The sequence below is a fragment of the Myxine glutinosa genome, chromosome 14 (genome assembly GCF_964187855.1).
Source record: "Myxine glutinosa chromosome 14, kmMyxGlut1.1, whole genome shotgun sequence".
Taxonomy (NCBI): Eukaryota; Metazoa; Chordata; class Myxini; order Myxiniformes; family Myxinidae; genus Myxine; species Myxine glutinosa.
The window spans coordinates 77,779,684-77,802,247 of NC_136274.1; the positions used below are offsets into that span (position 1 = coordinate 77,779,684).

Here is a 22,564-nt window from a genome sequence, read left to right on the forward strand (position 1 = left end):
CCTCCTCTTCCTCCTCTCCCTCCTTCCCCCTCTTCCTTCCTCGCCCCATTTCTCTGCCCTCCACCTCCCATTTCCGATCTTCACTTTTTTTCCCGCCCACTCCCGCTTTCCCCTCCCTCTCTGTCTGCGGTTCCCACAATCCCACATCATTGTCCCTCCGCGCGTTTCTCCTCATCACGTCCAACTCGCTCCGCACCGGGATGAGCGGATCGGACCCGTCGTTCGTCACCATTTCATTTGCCGACATTGGCAACGGCCGAGTGGAGCGTGAGACCCGCTTCGTGGAAATATACGAACGATAACGGGGAAAACCCGACGAGGAGAGAAGGTGGAATTTTAAACGGGAGTAAGGGAACGAGCGCTTTCCCCGGGGCCATGGCGGCCGAGGTGGCCGTGCCCGGCGGGCCCCAGGCGGCCCAGGATCCCGTCCCCGCGGGATATTCGCTGCACGGAGCCGCTCCCGCGTGGCGGGTCGCCGTCTGGGAGTGGCTGGACGGCGGCGGCGGATCCTCTCCGGCGTGGAGACCGTATGGATCGGCCGTTTGCCATCGCGTCGAGGCCGCCCTCAGGGCGTACGTGTGCGGACCGGGCCTCGGGGGTTCGAGCGGGAACGCGGCCGTGATGCTCGGACAGACGGAGCCCCAGCTGGCCCCTTACGTGCTCGACCTGCGGGCCATGCAGCAGTTCCGACAGGACACAGGTGAGACGGACGGACACCGCTGGCGCTTTGCGGGGTCTTTGGCCTCGGTGTCTCTGGCAAGACGTCTCACGGTAATAACCTGCACATCGATCTATCTCCCAATTGTGTACGTGGTGGTGGTGCTGGTGGTAAACAAAAACATCGTTTAACTACGAACCACTGATCCACAAAATGGTCGTTGAGCGCAGAGTTTGTCGTCAAATATATTTATAGTCCTGATTGATGTGATTTATTTCATTTTTAGTTAAAAAAAATTTTTATTGTTCTATTTTATTTTTTTAACCATTATTAATCATACATTATATTATTAATAATATTTTCATTATTATTATTTTATTTATTTATATATATATACTGTATACACATTTTCTGGTATACACCAGGATCATATATATATATATATATGTGTGTCCTGATTTATATGTGATTTATTTATTCATTTTTATTAATTTTTTATTGTTATTGTTCTATTTTATTTTTTAAACTATTATTAATAATACATTATATTATTAATAATATTTTTATTATCATTATTATTTTATTTATTTATATATATATAATGCACGTTTGATATTTCCAAAAAACAAATGATGAACATTTAACAACTTCAACTTTGAAGAGTAATTTCTTCCCAAAAGTGAACGGAATTTTCTTGCGATTCCAAAGACCCTTTTGGTCATTGACGTTTGGTCGACCTTCCTCGTCGCGATTGTACCGACATTTTGTAGCACATATAAGAATTTTTAAACCCGCATTTGTATCTGGGAAAGACATTTGATCTGTAACTTCAGACATCCTTTGGTGAAGACCTTGTCCAATAGGCCATAGTGTCGTTCCTGTGAAAACGTGCCTCTCACCTCCTCTGCAGCCATCACCAAGAACAAGGTTGAGATGTGACCTGGTGACATTGTTCTGTTTGGGATTTGATGAAGTTAACGGTGAGTGAGAGGAGGAGCTGATCCATAAATCACATGCTGGACGAGCTCATGGGTGCACATGTCCTTGTACTTTTCTGCGGATTATAAGCATAAGACTGGGTAATGGACACATCAGTCCGGGGACGTGGGGCTTCATCCTGGTGATCTCAGCGTCCTGAGATTTGAGCTCAGATGGGAACATCAAACAAGCCCAAAAACGTTGGCTTTCATTTCCGATCAACTTTATCAGGTGGAACAAATAATTAATTAATCCTTTTCTTCACCTTTACCTGTTCAAGTTACTTCTGTTTCTCATATTCCTATTTCAGTGTCTTCTGTGTTCAGTGAAACAGAAGCAGGGATAAACGCACGAAGCACAGAAGCACAGAAGCACGCACGAAGCACAGAAGCACGGATAAACAGAAGCACAGATATTTCAGTTGAAGTTTCAGCACGGATATTTCAGTGTCAGTGAAACAGAAGCACGGATAAACGCACGTAGCACAGAAGCACGCACGAAGCACAGAAGCACGGATAAACAGAAGCACGAATATTTCAGTTGAAGTTTCAGTTTCAGCACGGATATTTCAGTGTCAGTGAAACAGAAGAACGGATAAACGCACGTAGCACAGAAGCACGGATAAACAGAAGCACGGATATTTCAGTTGAAGTTTCAGTTTCAGCACGGATATTTCAGTGTCAGTGAAACAGAAGAACGGATAAACGCACGTAGCACAGAAGCACGGATAAACAGAAGCACGGATATTTCAGTGTCAATGAAACGATTCTTCAGGTTCTCTGTCTCTGGCTTTCAGGACCCCATTCAACTCGCACTCTTGAAAATCGGATGAAAAACCTGTAAAACATTGTGGACCCACAATGGTGCTCGGTGGCGCGCACACCTCCGCCAGGCTGAACGGTGAACGTCTTGTATCCCACTGATAGGCCGGATCTGCATCTGCACCTGAACCCAAATTGAATCTGCTTGTTCTTGTCACCGAACAACTCATCTACCCAATTTTGTCAAAATCCATCCATAAATTTTTGAAATATTGTGCTGCACTGGTGCTGTACATCGTTTTGGCCTCGACTCTCAATGGTGAAGAATCACTTTTAAAAAAAAATTATGATATCTGGATCTGGATCTTCACCAAAATCGAATCGATTGGTCCTTGTCGCACACCCAACCTCTCCACCAAGTTTCATCCAAATCCGTCCATAACCTTTTGAGATATTCTGCTATATATAGATTTGGCCCAATCACACAATGGTGAAGAATCGCTTTTAAAATTAAATAAGTCTCGTATCCGAATCCATATTCAGATCTTCACCAAAATCGAATCGATTGGTCCTTGTCGCACACCCAACCTCTCCACCAAGTTTCGTCCAAATCCGTCCATAACCTTTTGAGATATTCTGCTCCATATATTTTTGGCCCAATCACACAATGGTGAAGAATCGCTTTTAAAATTCTACTAGCTGGATCCGGATCCGGATCTTCACCAAAATTGATTCGATTCTTCCTTGTCACACACACACCAATTCCACCAAGTTTCGTCTGAATCCGTCTTTAACTATTTGCTCACAGACAGGCAGACAGTGGTGAAAACGTAACCTGCGTCCACCTTCGGTGGCAGGGCTAGTTAAGTCTTTCACGAGTTAACTTTATTTGAACCCACAATCCTCTGTTTCCTTATCGGAATGCAAGTGCTTTGTCCTGCCACGTCTTGCCTTTTGAAGTGCTGCACAATTTTGGAGCACATCGTCTTGACCTCCTTTGTTCTTCCCTTTAGCTTTGTTGGACAGGCGTGAGCAGTCGGCCTCGCCAGCGGGGTTATGGGCTGTTGGGGCGTGCTGAGACTACCAATCGAATTGTCCGTTATTCCACTCGTGTTGATGAGTTTTTGTCCGCTCCAGAGAAAGTGGCAGGTTTGCTTAGGAGTTCAATTCCAATGGCGCTCTCTTTGTCTTGTGTTGTGCCAAATGGTGCAGCATGCTGACGTGCGGCTTCTTTGGATATCCCTCAGTTCAGGGTAAAGTCGTGATTGATAATAACTGTACTTCAATTTTGCATTCAAGTTCACGTAACGGAAATGGTACTGTACATTATGATATTTTTTTTTTTCCTCCACTTGTAAGGAAAGACAAGCCTGGTGTTGGCTTAGCGGTTAGGGTGCCGGCTTGGGATCCGAGGATCCTGAGTTCGAATCCCGGTGATCACTGAATTAACACCAGGGGGGTTGACTCAGCCTGTCATCCTTCCGAGGTCGGCAAATCGAGTACCAGCTCACTGGTAATTCCCTGCGAGTGTCTGGTCTGGTAAACCAGCTCACTGGCCAAGGTGCCAAAAAAAGGCCAACCCCCGCCTTGTGGGGAAAAATTGCTTCAAAAAGGGGACGAAGGTGCCAAAAAAAGGCCAACCCCCGCCTTGTGGGGAAAAATTGCTTCAAAAAGGGGACCAAGGTGCCAAAAAAAGGCCAACCCCCACCTTGTGGGGAAAAATTGCTTCAAAAAGGGGACCAAGGTGCCAAAAAAAGGCCAACCCCCGCCTTGTGGGGAAAAATTGCTTCAAAAAGGGGACCAAGGTGCCAAAAAAAGGCCAACCCCCACCTTGCGGGGAAAACTTGCTTCAAAAAGGGGACCACGGTGCCAAAAAAAGGCCAACCCCCGCCTTGCGGGGAAAAATTGCTTCAAAAAGGGGATCACGAAGCCAAAAAAAGGCCAACCCCCGCCTTGTGGGGAAAAATTGCTTCAAAAAGGGGACCAAGGTGCCAAAAAAAGGCCAACCCCCACCTTGTGGGGAAAAATTGCTTCAAAAAGGGGACCAAGGTGCCAAAAAAAGGCCAACCCCCGCCTTGTGGGGAAAAATTGCTTCAAAAAGGGGACCACGGAGCCAAAAAAAGGCCAACCCCCGCCTTGTGGGGAAAAATTGCTTCAAAAAGGGGACCAAGGTGCCAAAAAAAGGCCAACCCCCGCCTTGTGGGGAAAAATTGCTTCAAAAAGGGGACCAAGGTGCCAAAAAAAGGCCAACCCCCGCCTTGCGGGGAAAAATTGCTTCAAAAAGGGGGCCAAGGTGCCAAAAAAAGGCCAACCCCCGCCTTGTGGGGAAAAATTGCTTCAAAAAGGGGACCAAGGTGCCAAAAAAAGGCCAACCCCCGCCTTGCGGGGAAAAATTGCTTCAAAAAGGGGGCCAAGGTGCCAAAAAAAGGCCAACCCCCGCCTTGCGGGGAAAAATTGCTTCAAAAAGGGGACCACGGTGCCAAAAAAAGGCCAACCCCCGCCTTGCGGGGAAAAATTGCTTCAAAAAGGGGACCACGGTGCCAAAAAAAGGCCAACCCCCGCCTTGCGGGGAAAAATGGCCTCTAAAGGTGGTGGTTCAACACGGAAGGAAAGACATCAATGGCATTAATGATCGTGGTGGCTGGTCGAGGATGAGGAATACGTGAGATTGCAGGAGGAAATCGTCAATATTCAAACTTGTGACTTCCTGAGGACACCCTTATATTCGCTTGTCCTCAAGTTGTCTGCAGTTGACCCATATAATCAACCAAATGTGGTAGTGCTGGTAGTGCCAGTTCCATCACACATGTACTACGCTTCCTCGGCTTATTGAAACATTGAAAGTGAACACATTCGATGCAACGTTTTGTTCTGTTGAATCGATGTGGTTGTGGTGTTGTGTGAAGGTGTGGCTAAAGTGCATTTAGTAAGCCGAATGTGTAACGGTGCTTTGTGTTCATTTACAACATGGCTTCTGTGAATGAGGCCAGCTTGGACTTAATCCACATAATTAAATCCCCACACTTCACTCCACCGCAGCGCTTTTGTCTGGTAGGACGCGCGTTGTGATGGAGGGCTTGGGTACCGACCCTTGGAGCTTATTTGATGCCAGGGGAGAAAGAACGCATGCCAGCACTATCCATCTTTGACTAGAGGAATTGCTGCGAGTGTCTGGTCTTTATTGGACCCAATGTCGTTTTTGTCATTATTAATACAAGGGAAGTGAGTGCGTGTGTGTGAGTGCGTGTGTGTATGTGCATTTATATACGGTATATGTATTGTTATGGGTTTTCCAGCCAGGGCACGAGTGGCTTCTCGGACCGCTTCCCGACCTTTGACCCTGAAGCCGACGAGCTGCAGATAACTCTGTGGCATGACAGGTTGCTAAGCAACCACAGACACAATCTGAAATGATTACCTTGGGTAGGGTCCTGTCGTCCAATTCCCACGTTACCTTCCCAGCAAGCTAATTCCCCCCAGATAGGGAACCATGCTCTTGACGCCAAAGTCATATTTACATTCAGTACAGCCGACTGGAACCGTAAGTGTGATGTCGGCTAGTCCGACTGTGGTGAATCAGCGAGGCAAAACTCCCATCCACTATTTACATACTCTGACCAATAGAGAAAGAGACACTCGGGCAGGTTGGGGGCAAAAACTCTTGTTAAACAAATAGCACTTATTTACAGCAATGCAATGTCACCAAATAAAGTCTTACCCTTATACACGCAAGCCCCTTAGACAACCGAGTTATCATGGAAACTACAGTAATAGGGGTCATATACGATCCAGGAAGTTAGACAAGCAAGGGTGATAGGCAGATCGATAGCAGTTCCTCGATGACCTCTCTGGCACTTGAGATTCCCTGGACGCAACACAGTCACAAGCTCTGGAATGCCCGGACTTGTAAAACTCTTGCCGGAGGCGCGGTCTGGGGATGGGCAGTTTTTGTGCAGCCTCCTGTTTGGCGTGCCGATGTTGCCAGGCGGCTCCCATTGGCTGCTCTCCTGGCTCTGTGTCGGAGTCTACTGCAGACCCGCCCATCAGTGGTGCTTTTTTCAGACGCTTTCTCCCGTTGAAGTGGTTCACACCCCCTGGTCCGTACCACTTTATTCTGATGTCTCTTGGATTTGTAATGAAACTAGGGCATGCCCGTACTATATATATATCTAAAATTATATCCCCCCCCTCTATTTACATGAAATGGTTTGGTCCATTCGCAAAGCCAAAGCGAACGGCTTGCGAGTACGGTGACAATCCCCCCCCCCTCTATTTACATGAAATGGTTTGGTCCAAAGCGAACGGCTTGCGAGTACGGTGACAATCCCCCCCCTCTATTTACATGAAATGGTTTGGTCCAAAGCGAACGGCTTGCGAGTACGGTGACAATCCCCCCCCTCTATTTACATGAAATGGTTTGGTCCAAAGCGAACGGCTTGCGGAGTTTGGTAAAGAAATCGCCATAGCGTGCAAACGCGCAGGAAAGCGAATGAATCGCAAATTAGTTTTAATTAGTTTTAAAACATAGTTTAACGGCAACATAGTTTGCCAACGTGAAATAAATGAATACGCTCTCAAATGTGCCGTCCGAGGCAGAGTCTGTTCGCCACGTTCGGCACACGTGATAGCTCGCTGCTCTCTGATTGGTTGAATCGTTTTTTGGACATAGCTCGGTAACTACTTGTCCGATTAATATGAAACCTTGAAAAGGCACATCCTCGGGTCCCCAGCAATATACCTGGCAAGTTTAAAGTATATCGGACCCGTGGTTGTCGAGAAACAGCGGTCACAGACATACAGACATACACACAGAGATTACTGGAATTATAGATAGATGTGATTGCAATGTAATGTTGGTTTTGTGAAGCATGTTGTTTATATGTATGGATGCGCTGTAAAGATGTGTGGGGAAGGAGAGCAATTACGAGGGATGGCAAGAGAGATGAGGAGGGATACAAGAAGAGAGGTGATCTCGAGAAGAGTTAAAGGTATTTTATATATATATATATATATATATATATATATATATATATATATATATATATATATATATATATATATATATTGTTACAGACGCGGTTTTAGATGTTATTTTACCGAGCGGTGGTGTATTACCGCGTCCGAACAGTTACTCCCCGATTAGAACCCGATCCCGCCCGATTCCACTCGAACGTTGGCCGAATCGCGCTACGCTAAATCAATGAAGGAAAGGACACAACGGCTGGGATAAATGAAACGACACAAGGGGGTACAGTTCTCAAGACCTCCGGAGGAGGATATAATTGGTGATGCAGAAAAGGGGTAGATTACAAGGTAAGAGGTAAAGCACAGAAAAGATGGGCACTTAGACACAGTCTTATCTATCCCCGACAGACCACAGACAAACGGAACAAGACTGACTTACACGGGGATTGATGGCAGGGAAGGACAGGCAGTCGATAGCACAAGGTGCACCTTGGCTCAGGGGCAGAATCAAACACGGTCCGGTCCAGAGATGCGGGGAGGTATTGCAGCGCTCGGAGGTGGCGTCTTCTCTCTCCAAGCTGAGGGCGCATCTGACGTCACCTCCCTCTTCCTGCGCATGCTCAGCGGGGAGTGACACGCCCTCGGCTCGTTGGCTCCGCCCCAGATGGAATCGGTCCGCCGCTTCTATTGGGTGCGGGGGGTTACCGGGCTCCGCCCTTGACGAGGAGCTGACAGCGAGCCCCTGCGTGGTAACCCCGTCGGAGCACATGTTCAATGGCGGCTAACCAAGCCGGAGTGAGGCCGCACACTCCCCGCGCCGCCGCCGCTGTTGTTGTTGTTGTTGTTGTACCATGAGGAAGAGCTGCGGGGAGGTATTGGGAGGTCCTAAACTTTCTAACGGTGCCATACAATCACATTCTGGTGCAACGAAGAGTCAGAATTAATGGAAACGAGTCCTTAACTGACATAGACTAAGAATAACTAGCAAGATGTCCTATAGTTGTCTACGTGAGATGCGGTGGACCTGGATGCGACATTTAATGGGGGAAATAGGGGGAGGTCGGGTCTACAGAGTGTTGTTTACAGAAAATGGGACTAGGGAATGGGGGATTGGGGATAGTTGGGAAGTATTGGGGAAATAGGGGAATATTTACAAGCGGATATGGATGGAGGCCAATCTCATATCCGCAACATTGCACCCTTCTCTACCTCGGGGTGTCTCGACCCGATAAATTTTTACTTACTTTAGTGTGGCACTCAGATGTAGTTCCCTCTACTATTAACTCAACCCTGAGTGCGACAGTTTTACAGATGTTCACAAATGAGTAAATATGTCCCCCTGCGACGTTGCACCCTTCTCCTCACAGAAACACACCCACAGGATAACCGAATCGCGGAAAGAATCCTCAAACTAAACATACAGCCGGTAGGGAGCATCATTTATACAAGACTACACTGATATTTACACTACGATCCAGGACCTGTTTTCGGAGGAACACATGCAGATGTTATGCATAGAGAGAGCACGCATGCCAGCATCGATACACCAACCCACGAGTGCCCTGTGGCCCTACGGCCTTTAATAATGTGCAGAGCACCCCATCCAAGCACCAAAAGCACCACCCCATACACACAGTCAGCACCATCCGGTGCACCAATAAAGTGTTCATAGTCACCGGTGGTGTCGCAGCCGGCCGATGTTCTGCCGCTGGTCTTGCCTTCCTGAAGTGCACTTGGCCTTCTGGCTTCTTTCAAAAATAAAGAAAGGCGCCAACCGCGTCCATTTCTAAATTGTGGCCGTCAGGGGGGCCAACTATAAGTGGTTCACCTGTATGGCATAGGTGCCACGTTGACCCATAGGTCCATCAACGGGTGGTGCTTGCCCGCAAAAGAACTGCGGTCCATGGTGGGCGGCCACAAAAATTGCGGTCCATATGGTGTATCGATCCAGGCAGCAAGCAGCGAAAGTACAGGCCCACAACTGCGGAGCCAGCACCTCTCTCTCCTCTCTCTCTGCCCCAAAGCCAGATCCTCGGAGGTGGGAGACAAAAGAAGACAATTGAGTAAGGTGGTAAGGGCGCAAAAGTGCACGCAATACAAGGTAATGCACACTGGGGGCACATGGGAACCAGGTGAGACAGGTACGTTCCTACCGTACGCCCCCCCCCCCCCACCAGGTAACCTACATGGCCCCTCCCTTACCCCTTACTGTATCCACAAAACACAACACTACCCATAAACATCTACTTTACAAATCAACAAACGTCCCTACTGTCTTCCCCGTTCCTCCCATAAACCAAATTCGTCTTCTCTCCCTCCTAACCAATCAAATTTGCCATTTCCAACTCCCATCAAAATTTGCCATCTCCAATTCATCATCAGTCCCTCCTAAGGAGGGAGAGATGGAATCACCCCAATGTCTTATCCACGTCGTGATGCGCCTCACAAATCCAAACAGCAATTCTTATTTCCTGCAACACAGAACAAAGGAACACAGGTGTGGAGTCATCATCATCATCACCTCAGGTAAGTGGCTGCGTATGGTGCGACAGGTTCATCAATCCTAACTATTTCCTAAATGACTTTAACAACTTTACATTACCCGGGGTCTTTCCCTGCCAATCCATTGGCCAACTTACACTATGGGTTCTAAAAACCAATTCCCATTGACCAACTGTGGTGCTTCTCAATTTGGGGTCTCACCCCCCCCCCCCGATTCAACACTCGGTGCTCTCGCACAATTTCTGGGCTGTGACGTGTAGCTCTCCCAGCAGGTCTACCCACCTGCACACCTCCACCACTGTAGTTGCCACCCGAGCTTACCTGCTCCTCACCCTAACCTAACTAACTGGGGAAGGCCCTCTCGCACTCTCACCCCCTCAGTGCCCTCTCTGGCACGGGCTGCCCGATCCACACCCGGGATCCTCAGGCACCCACTGACACTAACGGCTCCCAGAGCCCACCTGCGGCCTCACCTGGCCGACATCCTCACAGTGGTGGAGTGCCCAAACAACTGCACACACTAACAGGCTATACGCCCAGCCATTTCCACAACACTAATGCACCCATCCAAAGACCATTCTTTCACCCGCACCACAGATGCCAATATCCAACCACAATTTACCTGTACCCTCTACCTAACACTTACACTACCCGCCCCGGGTACTCGTGAAAGGGGTCCACTCTTCCCCCATCCACACCTTCGCACCATGCACACCACTCCGTACCACTTACTCCAACTCTCTCCACACCACTCATTCCAATACTCCATGTATTCCACACACCTGTACTTGCACACCTGTGCTCTCATACTTGGTGCCGCCTGCACCCTTCTCTCCCCCAAGCGCATTCGCGCTGATCCACAACACTCACTACTCATACACTGCTCCACACACCTGTCCAGTTCTCACACAGCATCATCTCATCTAACTACTCCCCTCTGAAACTTGCGCTTCCCAGTCGCCCCTTTAAACTATTGCGCTCCCTCGTCATTATAATCCACACTAATCTACCTGCGTCCCCCACTACAGGTATCAGTCACTACCTAACCTTATCGTTACCTAATGTCATCTTCTAGGGCCCTACACACAATATCCTAACCCACCCGGGCTAGTTTTCACTGCCATACACCCCCTAAGCTAGTGCGCATTTGCCCCACGTATGGGAAGAGTGGCAGGGATGCCACCCTTACCCACCGTCATACGGCGCGAGTGGGACATTGTGGGACCACCTCGTATGCGAGTCGTTGCCCGCCTGCCGGACCCCGTGCGTCGCCCCTTGCGGGGTCAGCGCGGGGCCGAACCGGCCGGGCCCCCACAGTACATTACCCCCAAGGGGCCCTCGTGCCTCCCCTGTCCCTCTAAAAACTACCCCTGTTGGTGTCGATGCATGGGTCACACTTCCGCAACCCGCTACCCATTCCATACCACCACAACCTTGCTCACTCACACCTCGCACCTCTCCCATCACCGGACCCTCTCGCTCGCACCCTCGTTCCATACCCTCCGGACCAGCCATACACCTCACTCTTGGCCTCTCACGAACATCCGAGTCTATCTCGACCCCCAAGCTGATTAAATCACCTGGCGCATCATACGCACGACCATATTGGTCACCACTTACACTGGGTCCTCTTTCTCTTCGCTTCTCCTCCATCACCTGCGAATCCCTCATCCGGTTAATGAGCACATCATCACGATCCGAACACAGACTTTGGACCAATTATTTTACTTCCTCCTTTATCTCTTTCTTATCATCTCTCCGTCGCTTCTTAATTTCGCTCACCCCTTCTTCCACTTCTTCTAATTTCTGCTTCACCTCCTTCATCTCCTCGTGCGCCCCTTTAAGTTCTTCCTCTAACTCCACTTTATTTTTTTCTATGTGCTCCCGCACCTCCCGCTCTTTAACCTCCATCACCTCTACCACCTTGTTCATTTTCCTCGTCAGGTCCTCATGTACCGTCTGACACTCTTTTTTAATTTCCCCTACGTCCTTTTTCATCTCCTTCTGTGTCGATTTTAAACCCTCTATTACCGCTGTGTTCTTCTTTACCTGGTCCCCCAACTCCTTTTGTCCCACTGTCAGTTGTTCTACTCCCAGCGTCAACTCCTCTATACCACCTTGCAATTTTACAGTCCCCTTTCTCACCTCCTTCTCCATGCGCTCCTTACAGTGCCTCACCTCCTCGCGCACTCCTCCGACCTCCTCACTCACCCCTCTTCTGATCTCTTCTCCCATCACTTGCATCTCCTGCCCAGATGCCACCCTCATCTGCTCCATTTCCTCCCTGTGAGCATCCAATTTAGTTTCTACCCCCATTCTGACCCCCTCTATCTGCTGCCCCATTTGTTTAACTTCCCTTTCCGCTTGGTGTCTCATGTCCCTCAATTTGCCTTCCATACTGTTTTCTAACCCCTCTAACCCCTTTTTCATCCCTTCCATTTGATTCTCCTGAACGGCCATTCTGTTTTCTACCCCCATTAACCCCTCCTGTATTTCCCCTAATCTATTGTCTAATCCCTCTATTCTACTCCCTAACCCTCCGATCTGGGCCCCCATGTCCTCCCTCAATTTCTCGCTATTGGACCCCATCCTTTGTTCTAACCGTTGGCTATTGGCCCCCATTTGGCCCTCCAATCGCTCACCCTGAGCATCCATCCGGTTCCCCATTACCCCCATTTGGCCCTCCAATCGCTCACCCAATCGCTCACTATCAGCCCTCATTTGCTCACTATTAGCCCTCATATCGTCCTTCTGCAGGTTGAGGGACGCCTGCATTTGCGCCATAAATTGCTCCATGAGGGCCTGCATTTGGGCCATCCCTCCCACTTGTGCAGCGGGTGCGGCCGCCGCAGCCATGTGCGAGGCGCCATTTTGCGAACCTGCCGCCCTCACTGCTTCGCTCTCCTCTTGTCCCTCAATTTGGTCCTGGATCGACCCTGCCTCACTCTCCTCTACCGAAACCCAGCCGTCTTGATCCGCCATAGCGCGACTTTCAAAATTCGGGTTTTTATTTTTGTAAAACAAAATCAAATTTCGCCGTTAATAATTTTGAGCGCGTGAAGCGCGCTTCGGGTCCAATCCCACTTCCCGACACCAATTGTTACAGACGCGGTTTTAGATGTTATTTTACCGAGCGGTGGTGTATTACCGCGTCCGAACAGTTACTCCCCGATTAGAACCCGATCCCGCCCGATTCCACTCGAACGTTGGCCGAATCGCGCTACGCTAAATCAATGAAGGAAAGGACACAACGGCTGGGATAAATGAAACGACACAAGGGGGTACAGTTCTCAAGACCTCCGGAGGAGGATATAATTGGTGATGCAGAAAAGGGGTAGATTACAAGGTAAGAGGTAAAGCACAGAAAAGATGGGCACTTAGACACAGTCTTATCTATCCCCGACAGACCACAGACAAACGGAACAAGACTGACTTACACGGGGATTGATGGCAGGGAAGGACAGGCAGTCGATAGCACAAGGTGCACCTTGGCTCAGGGGCAGAATCAAACACGGTCCGGTCCAGAGATGCGGGGAGGTATTGCAGCGCTCGGAGGTGGCGTCTTCTCTCTCCAAGCTGAGGGCGCATCTGACGTCACCTCCCTCTTCCTGCGCATGCTCAGCGGGGAGTGACACGCCCTCGGCTCGTTGGCTCCGCCCCAGATGGAATCGGTCCGCCGCTTCTATTGGGTGCGGGGGGTTACCGGGCTCCGCCCTTGACGAGGAGCTGACAGCGAGCCCCTGCGTGGTAACCCCGTCGGAGCACATGTTCAATGGCGGCTAACCAAGCCGGAGTGAGGACGCACACTCCCCGCGCCGCCGCCGCTGTTGTTGTTGTTGTTGTTGTTGTTGTACCATGAGGAAGAGCTGCGGGGAGGTATTGGGAGGTCCTAAACTTTCTAACGGTGCCATACAATCACATTCTGGTGCAACGAAGAGTCAGAATTAATGGAAACGAGTCCTTAACTGACATAGACTAAGAATAACTAGCTAGATGTCCTATAGTTGTCTACGTGAGATGCGGTGGACCTGGATGCGACATTTAATGGGGGAAATAGGGGGAGGTCGGGTCTACAGAGTGTTGTTTACAGAAAATGGGACTAGGGAATGGGGGATTGGGGATAGTTGGGAAGTATTGGGGAAATAGGGGAATATTTACAAGCGGATATGGATGGAGGCCAATCTCATATCCGCAACAATATATATATATATATATATATATATATATATATATATATATATATATATATATATATATATATATATATATATATATATATATATACATACATACATATGTGTGTGTGTGTGCATGTTTCCTGATTGCGTCTGATCGGGGTAAACGTTGTAACCACAGCACATACAATGCTGAATTATACCTCATTGAAGAGATATTGGGTCCAGACAGTGCATGCGGAGATTTTAAATTGTTCCTATTGTGAGATTGTGAGATACCCGTGCTATGCACGGGTGGGAGGCCAGAAGCAAACTGGCAATGCAGATACGGCGAATGCTAAAGCATGAAACCAATAAATTCCACATTCCTGTAGCACCTTCAATTGCACGTCAGACATGGACAGCAAGTTTGTGAAGGACTTCCATGAAAAACGTACTCGTTGGCAAACAAACGGGTACGTTCACGTATAGAAACATCGATCGTTGGTCCGTGGTGAATCTGCATATGGTGATCCGCGAAGTTCACGTTTAGAAGGTAGAAACCATCACGGCATGTCGTCATTTACTTGAACTCGATATCTCTTTTTTCATTCCAAACAACATAACTCCAATCGCAAATTAATCACAAAATAAACTTTTAACAACATTGTTAATGTTTCCTTCATTGTAAAAACTACCAAGTCAACAGTTAAAAGGGTTTTGAGCCGATAGGTGTTACGGCCTTGGCAAGATCGATGGAGACAGCGATCTGTTAGCTTATACACCGCCCTAATAGCTATGTAGAATTCTATAATGGAGAGATTAAACGTAGTTTGAACTTTGGCCGAGGTCATTATTTAATTTTAATGATGTTTATATACGAATCAAAAATAAGATAATTGGTTTTGGGTCGTCCTTTCCGCATATCTTGTGGGATTGTGAGTTGGAGAGACGACCGTGATGGCGGGGAAGGGGTTGGCATTCTCTCAATCAGGGATTCAACCCATGTCCTTATAAAAGGTCTTTGTCCGAGGTCACCGAGTCTGATCGGTGCAGCCGATCGGTGCAGTTGTGCAGCGATCGGTGCAGCCGTTTGTGCGGCACCCGGGAAAATAACGTTATGTGGGAGTCCAAACCTGAAAATGCTGGAGGCCAAAGCTGAAATTGAAAAAATATATATAGCCTACGAGCAGAAGTACCCGGCATTGCCGGGCGGGGGAGGGGAGGGGAGGGGAGAGGAACGGGGGGGGAGGGGAGAAGAGTGGGAGGGGGAGAGGGGAGAAGAGGGGGGGATGGGGAGGGTGAGGGATGGGAGGGGGAGGGTGAGGGATGGGAGGGGGAGGGTGAGGGATGGGAGGGGGGTGGGAGGGGGAGGGATGGGAGGGGGTTGGAGGGGGGAGGGATGGGAGGGGGGACAGGGGGGAGGGGAGGGGAGCAGGGGGGAGGGGGAGGGGAGGGGGGAGGGGAGGGGAGCAGGGGGGAGGGGGAGGGGGAGGGGCCTGAGGGGGGAGGGAAGGGGGGAGGAGGGGAGGGGAGGAGGGAGGGGGGAAGGGAGGGGGAGGGGGGAAGGGAGGGGGGAGGGGTTAAGGGGGAGGGGGGAGGAGGAGGGGAGAGGGAAGAGGGGGGAGGGGAGAGGGAAGAGGGGGGGATGGGGGAGGGTGAGGGATGGGAGGGTGAGGGATGGGAGGGGGAAGGGGGGAGGGGCGGGAGGGGGAGGGGAAGGGGGGGAGGGGAATGGGGGGAGGGGGAGGGGAGAAGAGGGGGGGAGGGGAGAAGAGGGGGGAGGGGAGAAGGGTGGGGGAGGGGAGGGGGAAAAGGGAGGGGAGGGGTAGGGTGGAGGGGGAAGGGAGGGGGAGGGGGAACGGGGGAGGGGAGGGGAGGGGAACGGGGGGGAGGGGAGAAGAGGGGGGAGAGGAGAAGAGGGGGGAGGTGAGAAGGGTGGGGGAGGGGAGGGGAAGGGGGGAAGGGGGAGGGGAGGGGGGGAGGGGAAGGGGGGGAGGGGAGAAGGGTGGGGGAGGGGTAGGGTGGAGGGAGAAGGGAGGGGGAAGGGGGAGGGGGGAAGGGGGAGGGGAGGGGAGGGGGAAAGGGAGGGGGAGGGGGGAAAGGGAGGGGGAGGGGGGAGGGGGAAAAGGGAGGGGGAGGGGTAGGGTGGAGGGGGGAGGGGGAAGGGGGAGGGGAGGGGAACGGGGGGGGAGAAGAGGGGGGAACGGGGGGGGAGAAGAGGGGGGACCCGGCAGAAGTACCCGGCATTGCTGGGCGGGGGAGGGGAGGGGGGAGGGGAGGGGAATGGGGGGGGGAGGGGAGAAGAGGGGGGGAGGGGAGAAGGGTGGGGGAGGGGAGGGGGAAAAGGGAGGGGGAGGGGTAGGGTGGAGGGGGGAGGGGGAAGGGGGAAGGGGGAGGGAGGGGGGAAGGGAGGGGGAAGGGGAGGGGGAAAAGGGAGGGGGAGGGGGGAAATGGAGGGGGAGGGGGAAAAGGGAGGGGGAGGGGGAAAATGGAGGGGGAGGGGAGAAGGGGAGGGGGAGGGGGGACGGAGGGGGGAGGGGGAAGGGGGAGGGAAGGGGATGGCCAGTCAACAATGACGTTGCAGTTCTCATGGTCGGAGAGCAGCACAACAATCGGACATAGTCCTGCATATTCGCAACAGCACGAAGCGGATTTTGGAGACTCACCGATCCTGTGACGTCCTCCAGTACCGGCGTTGCCGGGCGTGGGAAGGGAGACCCGTACATTCCCAACCCGTACATTCGCCCTCTCGACTCAAGTTCACTCGGACAAAAGCCTCGCACAAATTACACCGTGAAGGCCCAATGATTATGTCTATGCCACAAATCACGGGCGCACTGAATTGAAAATATATAGAACGCTCATACTCCGTGAAAAGTGAAGCCGCCGTGTCGCCATCTTGGTCAGCACGACTCGACCAACTCGCGTCGCGGATCGCGTTTTGTGCGGCAATAAACTGCTCCAATCGGTTACGGAAGGGTTGTGGAAAGACATTTCACAGCTGTTTCAAAGGCATTTAATTCATATCGCACAAAATCGATACAAAACACGATCGCATAAAAGGTGAAAAAACGTGTGACGTGTGACGGGATGGAACATCACGTGATCGCTCTGAGCGAAACGGCTCGACCAACTCGCTTCGCGGATCTCGTTTTGTGCGGCAATAAACTGCTCCAATCGGTTACGGAAGGGTTGTGGAAAGACGTTTCACAGCTGTTTCAAAGACATTTAATTCATATCGCACAAAATCGATACAAAACACGATCGCATAAAAGGTGAAAAAACGTGTGACGTGTGACGGAATGGAACATCACGTGATCACTCTGAGCGAATCAGCGAGCTGCTCTGGAACCGGCTGAGATTAGCGGGTACTTCGCTGAAATGCGCTGAGGTAAATATGAATAAAAAATATGGATCGTCAAATATTTTGAGTTCGGCCATGTTCGTCCCAGGCTCAATGGCCATGTCTATGTCAAATATCAAGCACGTAAGCCTCTCCGTTTAGGAGTCTATCGGTAACATTACACACACACACACACACACACACACACACACACACACACACACACACACACACACACACACACAGACACACACAAACTGTGTTTTATATATATAGATTTTACTCCAGGGGATCCCAGGATTACCCACCAAAAATATCGTAGCGATTGGTTCAGCCGTTTTTGCGGTACCTTCGAACGGACGGATGGACAGACAGACAGACAGACGGACGGACATTTGGTGAATTATAGTTAAGATTCATGCAATTTGGACTTACAGTATATTCATTTTTGTTGGTGTATAATCAAATTGCCACTGGTTTTCACACCTACCAGAAGTAAAATATCTTATAGCCACAAGGTATTCCGTCGAACAAATAATTAATTACCTTTAAGGCAATGAGAAAACTTCATTCTATTGGAAAGTAATATATTCTCCTACAAACGGAACTGGAGTCTCTATATACGAGGAGTAGTGACAACTTGCAATTAGAAGCCATTTTATATCCATCGGGCTGGCGTACCGAACCTGCACCCATTGTGTGTGAAGCGTGACGTGTCTGTTTTCTTATCAAACTGTCTTTTTCCGCACCCAAGAGGGAAATTATGTTTACTTCCGCCACCAAAGGTGGATGGAGGTTATGTTTTCACCCCTGTCTGTCTGTCTGTTTGTTTGTCTGTCCGTTTGTGAACAAGACATCTCAAAAAGTTGTGGACAGATTCGGACGAAATTTGGCAGAGAGGTAGCGTATGTGACGAGGACGAAATGATTGGATTTTGGTGAAGATCCGGATCCGGATTCGGCCACCAGAATTTTTAAGTGATTCTTCACCATTGGGAGATCGATAGGGCTAAAAACGAAGTGTAATGCACGAGTAAATGTTCACACTGATGAGCGCCTGATTCGAGCGTGAGTAGAAGAAACACACTGGTAGTGAGAGAATGCAAAAATCTGAAAGCATTAGAAGAAGGAAAGTGGAAGATATAAATGGGGGCACACCAACAATGATGCATGGCAGGCATGCATGGCACACCAACAATGATGCATGGCAGGCATGCATGGCACACCAACAATGATGCATGGCAGGCATGCATGGCACACCAACAATGATGCATGGCAGGCATGCATGGCACACCAACAATGATGCATGGCAGGCATGCATGGCACACCAACAATGATGCATGGCAGGCATGCATGGCACACCAACAATGATGCATGGCAGGCATGCATGTGTTACATATTTATGTGAATGTATGTGAATTACCATTCAGGTCTTTGCTTATCCATGTGTAGTAGATTAAGGGTTGTTGTGGTTGGAGGGTCAGGAGCCCTTCTGAAAAAGTGTCCGGAAACGGAAGTGACCGGAAACGGAAGAAGAAAAGACACGAGGAAGAAAAGCGAGGGGTATTCTTCTTCCTCGCCCCGCTCCGACGAAAGGTGGGATCGACCTTGCGCCGCGTGGAAAAGCGGCGTTCCGAAGCCCGTCTGGCGAGAGGAGTTACCGGGACGTGTACCTACCCGGTGGAGACGTCAAGTTGACGTGGGGCCGTGCATCGACCCCGCGTCTGGCACCGTTCGCGGCACCGTCTAAAAAGACGCGTATGGGTCGCACGTTGGGGCCTAACACGCGTTGCAAGCGGCGTGGGGCTTTTGGGCTTGCTTTACCGTACCCGCTTCGCGTGGCCACGAGGGGCTGCAGCCGGGGTGCCTGATACGATACCTGCCCGGTGGAAACATGTCCACCCGGGGTTCGTTCAACCGCCCGAGTGCGGCGCCGCCGACCATCATCTTGGTCAGGAGGGGCCCAGAGACATTGTGAGGGGCAGAGACCAAAAGGGGGTCGTGAGTACCAAAAGGGGACACACATATATAAGATGGCCATCTTAATCATATAGGGAATTGATTGTGGATTGGGAATTGTTGATGGTTGTTTGTTGTTGATTGCTCGGGGAATATATCCGTGATTGTATCCTTGAAATTGTATGATATCCTTACCCTGGAAATATATCATTGAACATCAGTTTCTCTTGGGTGGAATTCACAGGGATTGCGTTGCGAAAGCGCATATACAATACTACTTTCTGGCGAAGGTCCTCTCACGGTCCGGGGGTCACCGAGACCAGGTAGTCACCGAGGGGACCACGTAACAGAATTGGGGGCTCGTCCGGGATCTAAAAGTGTATTTGTATAAAATAATAAAATAATATTTTTATTAATTAAAATTTATTAATTAAGTATTAATTGGTAAATTTTTGGGGAAATTGGGGTAAAGTCTTGGGTGAAGGTTAACAGGTGTTAACGATAGTCACCATGGCGTTTGTGGCACAGAACTTTGCGGTAACACCGAGTGAGGCACAGTTCCGAGCGTTACTAAAGTCGGACCTCTTGAAATTGGCCAAACATTTTAACTTGGAGGTCCGAACTAATTTGAGGAAGGCAGAGTTGCAGGCCACGGTGATACAATCTATGGTGGGATTAGGAACATGGGATGAGTTAGCCTGGGAGTGGCTACCCGAAGAACCAGAAGACGTTGAGCTCCGGAAACTGGAGTTGCAATTACGGAGCCAGGAACGGATCAAAGAAGAAGAAAGGAAAGCAGAAAAGGAAAGAGCAGAAGAAGAAAGGAAAGCAGAAAAGGAAAGAGCAGAAGAAGAAAGGAAAGCAGAAAAGGAAAGAGCAGAAGAAGAAAGGAAAGCAGAAAAGGAAAGATCAGAAGAGGAAAGGAAAGCAGAAGAGAGGAGAGAAGAGAAACAAGCAGAGGAAAGGAGAGTGGAACGAGAACTCCAGGAAAGGTTAAAAGAAGAAGAAAGGAAAGCAGAAGCGAGGAGAGAAGAGAAACAAGCAGAGGAAAGGAGAGTGGAACGAGAACTCCAGGAAAGGTTAGAAGGGAGAAAAGCAGAGGAGAGGAGAGCTGCAAGGGACCTCGAAGCAGAGGAGAGAAAAGCGGAAAGGGAATTAAAGGAACGTGACATGGAGCTTCAGCAAGAAATCAAATTCAAGGAGCTGGAGTTAATGAGAGAATGGGGAGAGGCACCACCCTTGCTGACGGGGTCGACACCTAACCAGAAAACCTGGGATGTGGGCAGACATGTGAGGCTGGTTCCACCGTTCAGTGAAAAGGAAGTCGCGAAATTTTTTCCACACTTTGAGAAAGTGGCTCGACAATTAAACTGGCCGGAGGAGGCCTGGACCATACTCGTGCAAAGTGTGCTGGTGGGGAAAGCTCAGGAAATTTATTCGGCGCTACCAATGGACCAATGTGCAGATTATGAGGTACTGAAGAAGCACATCCTCAAAGCCTATGAGTTGGTTCCGGAAGCTTACAGGCAAAAATTCAGGAATGCCAGGAAGAGGGAGAGTGAGACCCATGTGGAGTTTGCCAGAGTGAAAGAAAACATGTTTGATCGGTGGTGTGAGTCAAAAGGAGTCGGGAAAGACTTCGAAACATTGCGGGACTTGATCCTGGTGGAGGAATTCCAGCAGTGTGTCCACGAGGACATCAAAGTGTACCTGCAGGAAAAGAAAGTACCAAAGTTGTGGGACGCAGCCACCATGGTAGATGATTATGCCTTAACCCACCGAATAGGGGTCCACAAACCTAACTCCTCGCCTAGATCTCCGCAGGGGAGGTGGGGAACAGCAGGTGCGGAGAACGACCATACATGGCGGCGGCCTCGAGAGGATTATGGGGACAACGCGGATACCCCACCTGTTCGAAATCAGAGGGATGCGGGCCCAAGACAAACTTATAGTTCGGGGGGCCCGAGGCAGACCACGAGTTTTTCCTCCGGGCCTACTTGCGCTTTTTGCAAGAAACCGGGACACTTGATGTCCAGTTGTTACCGCATGAAAAGGGAAGACCCAGAGCGGAGTCCGACTATTACGACTCCAAATGCAATGGCCATTGTGAGAAATCGCCATCAAAAGGGTTACCAACCATTTATTTCAGAGGGGTTTGTGTCACGGGATGGAGCCTCGACTAACCGGAGACCGGTTAGGATATTGAGGGACACAGGGGCACATCAATCTTTAATGCTTGAAGGCATTTTGCCATGGTCCGAGGAGACGGCAACGGGGGATAGTGTTCGTTTACAGGGGATCGGGGGCGGTGTTAGTGCTCCACTTCATGTCATCCATTTGGAGTCCGATTTGGTGTCAGGACCGGTCACCGTCGGTTTACAAGCCACGCTTCCTGTAGAGGGTGTCTCTGTGGTTATCGGGAATGATTTGGCCGGGGGTCAAGTTTATGGTAACCTGAGGGTTGGTAAAGAGCCCAGCAGGGAAAATAACACCACACCAGCTCGGGATGGCGACAAAAGTGCCAAGTTATTTGTAGGGGGACTGAACTTCAAAACAGAGGAAGAAGTTCTGACCTCTGTCTTCAACAGATATGGGCCGCTGGTGGAAGTGCGGTTGGTAAGAGACAGGGAAACGCAACAGTCAAGAGGGTTCGGCTTTGTCACGTTTGCCAGCACAAAAGACGCCAGAGAGGCAGAGAAGAATTGGAATGGCAAGGATTTGGAGGGTCGGACCATAACAGTAGGGAAGGCATTTCGTAGGCGTCGAGAGGTCTACAGGAGAGGACAACTGGGCGGTAGTTTTGGTGGTGGCCGCAATCAATATTATTATGGAGGCTCCCTGAGTTACAGCAGCTCCCGAAGGAAGGATTGTCAAAGTAGTGGCCGAGAAGGAGACCGCTATTCATGGGACTACAGGGACAAGTGGTCCCACCATAATTATTAGGGAAGTTCTGAGAAGTTGAAGCACTGAATGCGGCGGAGCCGCCGAGCCAAGATTCCTACACGGATTAACCGTGAACGCCGTTCCTAAAGGCGTCCATGTAGTGAACTTTCATGCACGGACTAACCGTGAACTCCACGTTCCTCAAGGCGCCCATGTAGAGAACTTTCCTGCACGGACTAACCGTGAACTCCACGTTCCTAAAGGCATCCATGTAGTGAATACTCGGCTTGGCCTCCCGAAAAAAGTGCTATCGAGTTGCTTAACTTTGGATCTTTGATCAACCCCTTAACCTTCATTCA

General features: G+C 50.1%; 1 protein-coding gene across 2 annotated transcripts in view; it reads left to right on the plus strand.

Moving 5' to 3' along the window:
* The first annotated feature begins 212 nt into the window (after nucleotides 1-212).
* LOC137439934 (E3 ubiquitin-protein ligase DTX1) overlaps nucleotides 213-22,564 on the plus strand; it is a 159,481-nt gene continuing 137,129 nt past the window's right edge. Inside the window, exon 1 of one of the 2 annotated variants that reach the window (XM_078768337.1) lies at nucleotides 213-700. In XM_078768337.1, the coding sequence (XP_078624463.1) occupies nucleotides 376-700 (325 nt within the window). In that variant the 5' untranslated portion in view covers nucleotides 213-375. The remainder of the gene's footprint in view (nucleotides 701-22,564) is intronic. The other variant, XM_078768336.1, reaches the window with a different exon arrangement.